The 8890-nt window shown below is 38.5% G+C and overlaps 1 protein-coding gene across 1 annotated transcript; it reads left to right on the top strand.

The window, feature by feature from the left end:
• Positions 1 to 6911: 6911 nt before the first annotated feature.
• LOC125233510 lies at positions 6912 to 7928 on the top strand. Its single transcript, XM_048139554.1, has one exon. It carries the CDS (start codon positions 6912 to 6914, stop codon positions 7926 to 7928), a length of 1017 nt encoding a protein of 338 aa, XP_047995511.1.
• The last annotated feature ends 962 nt before the right edge of the window (positions 7929 to 8890 follow it).

Here is an 8890-nt window from a genome sequence, read left to right as displayed (position 1 = left end):
CTATTCATGTAAGGACAGATTTTGGAGTTTTGAACGCAAAAATTCACCGTTCCAAAATCTGTGGTGTAAAAACGACGTAATGTTATATTAATGTTATGCTAGCGATTTAAATTCTTACTAACAGTAGTAAGAATTTAAATCGCTAGCAGTGGAAATGTGGTGAAAATATTATTGAACTAAATTCACGAAATCGAATGGTTGACATTCAAAATTGGCTCCCTGTTTTTGCACGAGAAAGTGCAAAAGCAACGCAACGCAAAAGCTTTTCGTAACGCAAAATAAAAGGTCAGGTCTTATTTTCGCGTTATTCAAGAAGTCGAGGATCTGCGGATTATAAACACAAACCTGTGTCAACGAGGATCGCGTATTTCTAAACGAGGTTGGCTCCATGGCCCGTAATCCCTTTATGCAGATGAGACTGGTCTCGCTTGCATTGCCTTGTTGTTGCTTGCAACTCGGCGGAACTTTATACAATACATATACAATAACGACCTGTTTAGGTACATAATAGACTACTTGACCCTTTTTTAAAGTCTATTTTATATAATTTATTACTGTCCAATTAACCGAAAAAAATACTACCATATTTTATTACAACTTGAAAACCACAAAAAAACATTTATAAAGTTTACTTTAACTTAATTAGGCAAAAACATCATTAGCCATGTTAAGCACAAAATTTTCTGACATTTAAGTTATGAGGCATAAAGTTCATCATGTCAGTGATTGACTCGGCATAAAGTTAAGTTCTATGACGTCACTATACGTCTGACAGCGTTTTCGGTGGCCAAAGTTAAAATAAATATTACACACATTTTTAATCGAAAATAAGTAGCCACCATACACTTTTAATACCCAAAATCTATAAAAATTGGTTTCTTATGTCAAAGACTACAGGAAATACTCGGAATCTCATTTCTTGTGCCAAATTCGATAAGAGTCGAGTAGCCTATTAAAGTAAAATATGAAAACTGATTAGAAACAATGTTTTTTTTTTTATGGGATAGGAGGCAAACGAGCAGACAGGTCGCCTGATGGTAAGCGATCACCGCCGCCCATGGACACCCGTACACACATGTACCTACCATAAATCAATATTGTATACCTACACGTTATTGCCACACGTTGCGGTAGTGTAGGATATGTATTTTTGACAAGGTCTGTTTCATACTATGACTATATGTGAGTGTGTTTAGTAAAACGTCCCACTTTGTCGGTTACCATTAAGGCGAGATTTACTTGTATCTTTATATGAATAAACTGACAAAGTGGCTTTATAGCAATCGACGTTTTCCCGTCCACACGCACATGTAACTACGTGTATATTATTATCTTTTTCCCCTCACTAGGTCGGAAACACGTGTTTTGTCCTTTAATACCAGGGGGTAAAAACGCATTTTATCCACTAGTGGGTAAAGTAATTTGACCTTGAATAAAGTCAAATTAACTGCTTTAAAATTGATAAAAGTAGGTGAATCTAGTAATAAAGATGATTTACCACCTGTGGAAATACTGGAAGCAGTGATAAACGCATTTTCTGCGTTGTAGTTTCCTCGCTATAGTGAGGGGAAAAGTTTTGTGTTACACTCGGGTGTGTTTAAAAACTCGCAAGTTCAGGATTCTATTCTCGAACCACTCGCTTAGCTCGTGGTTCAACTATAGAATCCTTTCACTTGCTCGTTTTTCAATTCCACACTCGGCGTTAAAATACAACTTTGCCCCCTTGTATAACAAATAACTATTATTAGACTGTACAAGAAAAAACCCAGTCTTGAAGACGTTACATAAGCCCTTCCTTTAGATCAATTTAGACTGATATGGGTATATAGCGTGTGTATTCCATACGGGCGAATAGCTTAATGACGATTAGTATCGGACCTAAGGAGCCTAACAGCATTTATTTTTTTGAACAGATCAGATTTTTTATTTCATACATAATTCAGCACGCAATGTATTATGTCCACATCAATTAGCGTACCTACCTAAACGTCATTACGACATGACGTTTATGTCATGTCAAATTAATTGGATGATGTACACCACATTGCTGCTTGGCCGGATTTCAAAAATTAATTACCTCACTTTCAAAATGATTATCCTTATGAGATACTATAACTGGATACATTATTTGCTCGTATACCACACGCTGTATATTGTATCTTTAAATACTTACATGTGTCTGTCTATCTACTTACACCTTTAACTTACTTAAATTACAAAGGAAAAACAGCAAATGAGATCATTTGTAAGTAACTTTAATTGTTTCTTAATAAAGTTTCTTCATATTTTAAAAAGGAAAAACCGTCACGTCGATGTTACCGTCACTAGCGGTTAAATAAGCCTAGCCTACGCGTTTCAGTCAATTCTTATATAAATAAAAATTTTAAAGAGCAACAAAACAATAAAGTGTAAAATTCCTAAAGAAACTTAGAAGGCGTCAGCTTGCGGCTGGTTTATCCGGATTTACATATAATTGGAATTTCCGAAGCAACCTTAGCCATCGGCTCGATTGAGATCGAACTATGTAGGTAGGTACTTGATGAACAATAAAATAAGACATTTAAGTAAGTAAGTAAATATTCTTTATTGCACCATTTTAGCATTTTACATGTAAAAACTATACAGAATGTTGAGTGAGAATATAACTAGGTAACAACAGGCGGTCTTATCGCTAAAAAGCGATCTCTTCCAGGCAACCTTAGGGTAGCTGGAAAAACGGAACAGAAACAAAAGCTAACAGGCAGTGCAAGAACAAAAAATATAGAGAAAACCAACACAAACACACATACATATATACCGAATACATAAATATACCTTACATACACATAAGACATACATACATACATAAATACAATAAATAAAAATGGCAACTTAAGATAGAGATAGATAGTATAATTGAAGCATAAGGGATATTCTAGATTTATTTTACGCTGTTTAAATACTGTAGTTTCGGCGTCATACAATGACTTTATGTATTAGTTATTGATTTATTTAAACGTTATTGCGTTATATAAATAAAAAAAATATACAAATTTAATGGCGAACTTAATGCTTTGGCAAAGGTTTTCATTACCAGTCTTTCAAAAGTAACAAACATAAGGCATATTATTAACTTAATTATAATTACATAGAGCCTACTAGTAGTAGGTATGAATACCTACTAATATTTCCTTAGGATGCATAGGTAATGCTAAAATGTGAACGCTTTCTGTAGTTTCTGTCTTGAGTGTAAAATTGCAAATATTTTATTGTATATTTCTTGGGTAGTTTTTGGCAAACAATCTAGCTAGCGTAGCGTACTGTATCTTTATTAGGAGAACGCACATTTTTCATTTTTATGTTTTCCGAGCAAAGCTCGGTTCAGATATTAATAATTAAAATCGTTAATTGTCCGGATTAGAGGCGAGGATGAATCGCACCTGCTCATGTCCGCCGCTAATTGAATCCGTGAGTTATTGTCCGGATTCAGTCGACGGAAAAACGGTATTAGCCAGTTATCAATGTCGCGGTTTTTTAACCGCCTTCCAAATCTCAAAGGAAGGGGTTATCAAGTCGTCTGTATGTTTTTTTTTTTTTTTATGTTTGTTCCTCGATATCTCCGTCGTTACTAGACCGATTTTGAAATATTTTTTTTGATTGAATGTATATGCATACAGATTGGTCCCATTTTTCTCAGAACCTAGTTCTGATGATGGGATCCTGGAGAAATCGAGGGAACTCCTCAAATCTGAAAGGCATATATATGGTGATTTTTGTGTTTTTAAAGGAACAGCATGCATTTACGTACGGAACAGTGACATTTGATGCAGTGGAACTCCTGATGATGGTCAGAATGGAACTCCTCAAATCTGAACGGCACACTTATAGTGACTTTGTTATTTTTATAAGAACAGCATGCACTTACGTCCAGAACAGTGATATTCGGTGCAGTGGAATTGCTGATGATGGTCAGAACGGAACTCCTCAAATCTGAACGGCACACTTATAGTGACTTTGGTATTTTTATAAGAACAGCATGCACTTACGTCCAGAACAGTGACATTTGGTGCAGTGGAACTGCTGATGAAGAGTGAGCCGCCCCTGGTTAGAATTCCGTTCTGATAATCATTGTCATCTGTAAGTACTTCAGAATCATCCAGATTTAAAAATTGGTTTAGAAATGACGGAAATATCGAATAACAAACATTAAAAAATATACAGACGAATTGATAACATAATCCAACATTTGAAATATTTATAACCAGAACCCCAAAGAAAGGCGGTTTTTTTTTCTTAAAAATTATTGTGACTATGTATTTGGAGAGAGCGTTATTTTTGTGTTAGACTCTTAAGGCTCAAAAATGTTTATTTTTAACCCCCGACGCAAAAACGACGGGGTGTTATAAGTTTGACGTGTCTGTCTGTCTGTTTGTCTGTCCTATCTGTATATGTCTGTGTATCTGTGGCATCGTAGCTCCCGGACGGATAAACCGATTTACATAATTATATAAGAAACTAAGACTAAACTTAAAAGCTAGCTAATGTCTAAAATAGTCCCTTGAGGCATTGTACCAAGGATACTGGCGACATTTCCTCGCTGTATCGCAATGCTGATACGTTGTGCGAGGAAGTCGCCAGCTCTTCGGTCACCAGTTACCTCAATCAGACGCTTCGCGATTTCTGTGAACAACTTGTTCGCGCTGGGACCCCATGGACCTAGAGTTTCTACGCCAAAGGGTACAAAAAGGTATTCTTTGCCAAGACTTTTGTATTTATAGATTTAGATTTAGTTTTTTCGTTTGAAAGCTGAATTATCTTAAGTTTCATGAAAATTGGTCCTCTATGACGGGGATTTTTAAAATTTTAATTTTGTGGTTAGGTTATTCCTGTGGCCATCATAAAATGTTGGTGCTCGACTGTTTTTACGTTCAAAAAGTAACCAAATTTGACTAAATTTGAATCCCTTCCTTAGTAATTTCTCCTATTGGACTCTTGCAATTTTTGAATATGTCATAGCTTTGCGGCATAGCCAATCAAAAGTTTTCAGGTCTACCTTCAAAACCCACAGAGGAATAAGTCAAGTTCGATTAGATAGAAAAATTATCACACCTGTTGCTTCTTAACGACTTAACTTAATCTAAGTTTGTAATACGAAAACTGCGACAAAAAAAGACACTCTCGTTTTGATATAAATTTGTATCCTAAAGTAGGTACGAAGTATTATAGTATTTATCAAAAATCCTCACAAAACATACATTTATATGCAAATATCGGGGAAAATAAAATGGCTTGTTGTCGTGGGTTTACCTGTCTTCGAATTTTACTGTCTTGTTTTCTTATTCTACGCCAAAATCGCGTCTGCGAACAAATACCGTTATAAAATATCTGTTTTAGAGAAAAATAAATCCAAATAAATTTGGAACAGAGAACTTGCTCCCCTATACGTGAAACGAACTACCTAACTCTATACTTGGAAAATGAAATAGGTTTTTTATTTAGAAAAAAAAAATGCAAAAATATGCTCTACCCCTAAAGTCCCCACAACAGTTGAAAATTTTCAAAATTTTCAGCCGAAGTACTGCCCCAAGAGCATTGATTGTTTTGGAAACTGCAAGGAAATTATTTTTCGATCCACAAATAAAAATTGGTAAATGAAAAATAACTAATGTGTTTTACAGTTATTTAAATTTCACATTACATTATTTTGTACTGTTCTTTACTGTAATTACTGTGTTATTTATTATTAATTGTACAATAAAGAGTTTACTACTACTACTACTACTATTAATTAAGTGTGGTGAAAAATGTTGTGTTGAAACACAAAATGATTAACCGAAATTCGAAATTCAGAACCGCTCGCTACGCTTACGGTTCAATATTAGGATGTTGTGTTTGCTCAGGTATCAATATTGGCACGTGCGGTTAAACAACAACTTGGCCAAAACGTAAAACAAATAACTATTTCTATTTCTAACCTCCAGTTGAAAATCCTAGTTTTCTACATATTCTTACAATACCGTGATCAGAGAATAAATAGCGCACAAAAGATAAATGTTCCCGAAATCGATGGCAAAAGGTCGAATTCACAACAATATATATCGGCAAAAAGAGTTTGTTATGTCCCTAGAGACATATGTACGGGTTCAATGTAAATAATGGCAATAGAATTGAGCGATATTATTCGGGTTCTAACCTCGTCCTGCCCAATGTGTTTTTAAAAGGACATATTCAATTTTTTGCAGGTTTTGAATAAGATGCCTGGATACTGGATAGGTTAAGGTTACTTACTGGATATTATTATTTAATTTTAACCCCCGACCCAAAAACGACGGGGTGTTATAAGTTTGACGTGTCTGTCTGTCTATCTGTCTGCCTATTTGTCTGTTTGACTGTCTGTGTGTGTCTGTGGCATCGTAGCTCCCGAACGGATGATCCGATTTAGATTTAGTTTTTTTTGTTTGAAAGCTGAATTAGTCGGGCGTGTTCTTCAGTGACGTCACGGACGGTAACACACACAGTCACGGTCGCGCTTTTTTTCTGACTATAAAATAGCAAACTCACGATTTACCTGCATGTGTGATTATCGATGTGTGCATTGGTGAACCCATATCTCGTGTTAGTGTGCGCGACCAGCTGCGCGTTTGTTATAGTGTGTGATAGCATAATTACTGTTTATCACTAACAGATTTTTACGTGTGGTGGGTACGCTAAACTTTTATATAAAAAAACAAAAGCCGGCTGATTGAATGAACTTTTAATTGTTATAATTGTATTTCTGAGACATTTATTCACGAAGGATTTATATATAATATAAATAACAAGCAGAATATAATAAAGCACATATTTACATACAAGCCTTGTGTTTAGCGCCATCTAGTTGAAACCATTAGAACTTTTAAAACCTCTAGTGACCATAATCAATAGTGAGCGAAATGGTTGTATGCGCAGCGGCTTGTGGTAAACCCCTCGCATCGACAGGGGTCGCTAAGTGTTCATGTGGACAGTCTTATCATAAGGCTTGTGTGGGCATGGGCATTACCGCTCGTGTCGCCCCCACTTGGCTGTGCCCGACGTGTAAAGCGACCACTGCTCGGCGTGACAACTCTGACAACACGCCGGTGAAATCGAATGTTGTCGATGACGACGATACGCCGACCGATCCACAGGCGGATGTTGCGGAGCAGCTGCGCTTGCTGCGCGCGGACTTTGGTGCTGTGCGCGACGACATTGCTGGCCTGCGACAAGAGGTGGCGAAATTGCATTCTCTCTTCGGTGGCCTCTCTAGCCGTCTTGACGTATTAGAGGACAAAGTTAGGTGCTTGGAGGAGCGACCGGTGGGCTCCGCTGACAGGGACCCCGAAGGCCAAACGTCGGCAGTACCAGTGGTGGAGCTGCAGCAGACGGTAGCTCGCCTTCAACTGGAGCTAAACGACCGTGACCAGGATGCGCTGCTCTCTGACCTTGACATCGGCCACATCCCTGAGGCAAAGGGTGAAAACGTTGTGCACACGGTCACTGTCCTAGCGGCCAAGTTAGGTATGACTCTCGACCAGCGCGACGTGGTTTTCGCCGAGCGGGTTGGTGCTGTGGACAGGAGAGGGGAAGGTGTCGACGATGACGCAGTGGGGCGTCCGCGCCGCGTTGTAGTTAGGCTGTCGCGGCGGCAGTTGCGCGATGAGTTGCTACAGGCAGCGCGTGTGCGACGAAATATCAGCTTCACCGACGGCAACCCGTCGGCTCCTCCCTGTCGTGTCTTCGTTAATGAGCGCCTTACTCGCACGAACCGCCTTCTGTTTCATAAGGTTCGAGAGTTATGTCGGCAGCAGCAGTGGCGATTCTCGTGGACCAGGCGTGGCCGGATCTATGCTCGACAAGGAGAAGGAAAGCCGGCGATCCAAATTCGCTCTCAGGAGGACGTAGACCGTGTTTTTAGGACCAGCTCCGTTTGAGGTGCGGGCGGTCGTATATTGTGCTTCCCTACTAATTATACCTCTACTTTCATTGTGGCATGGTAATTACTGTATGTTTATTTTCATGAAATATATACAGGGCAAATATTTTTGTTGTATGCATCTAACTATAACTTGCAGGTCATATAATTCCTCATGTATTCATTATTATATGTCAGGAGTAATGTATTTAAGTAATGTTAAAAAAAAATAAAACACTTCGAATAGGTTTGTATAATGCAGGTTCCCTTGGTACAAATCATGACAATTTTGTGGCGGCTGCTGCCCGGCAGGATGTTGATGTTCTGGCGATTAACGAATCGTGGTTAAGGGCAGGCGAGGAGGGACGGGCGCCGAAACTTCCTGGGTACACTTTTCGGCATATCCCCAGACCACAGGGCGTCCGGTCGCGTGGTGGAGGCGTGGGCTTTTATATCAAGAGACATCTCAGCGCTAGGACCTGGCCTCACCCTGTTGACCCGTCGCACAAGCTGGTGGAGCAGATGTGGATCACGTTTACTCTCAACGGAAGAAAGCTGGCAATAGGTACGGCGTATCGACCACCTTGGATGGACATACAAGTTTTTTTGGATGCTATTAGTGACTCGATTAGTTCAATGCGCAGTTACGATCATTTGGTTGTATTAGGCGATTTCAACATTAATTTACTGCAAAACTATGACGCTAAAACTGCTCAATTCAACAATTTTATAACTAGTTTTAATTTAAAACAATTGGTATCTCAGCCTACACATTTTACTGACACCAGCCAGACGTTGATCGACGTTGTCTGTTCTGATATGTTAGCAAATAACACAACCATTGATAACGTAGGATGTATTTATGGTCACTGTCTTGTGGTTTGCGATTTTAATGTGAAACTAGAGAAATTGAAGCCCTATCGCATCACATATAGACCTTATAAGGATATTTGTGATAGAGAACTTGATGTGGACCTGCAG

This window comes from Leguminivora glycinivorella, chromosome 14 (genome assembly GCF_023078275.1).
Source record: "Leguminivora glycinivorella isolate SPB_JAAS2020 chromosome 14, LegGlyc_1.1, whole genome shotgun sequence".
Classification (NCBI taxonomy): Eukaryota; Metazoa; Arthropoda; class Insecta; order Lepidoptera; family Tortricidae; genus Leguminivora; species Leguminivora glycinivorella.
Note: the sequence above shows the minus strand (reverse complement) of the source record. Positions and strands in the feature narration are given on the sequence as shown.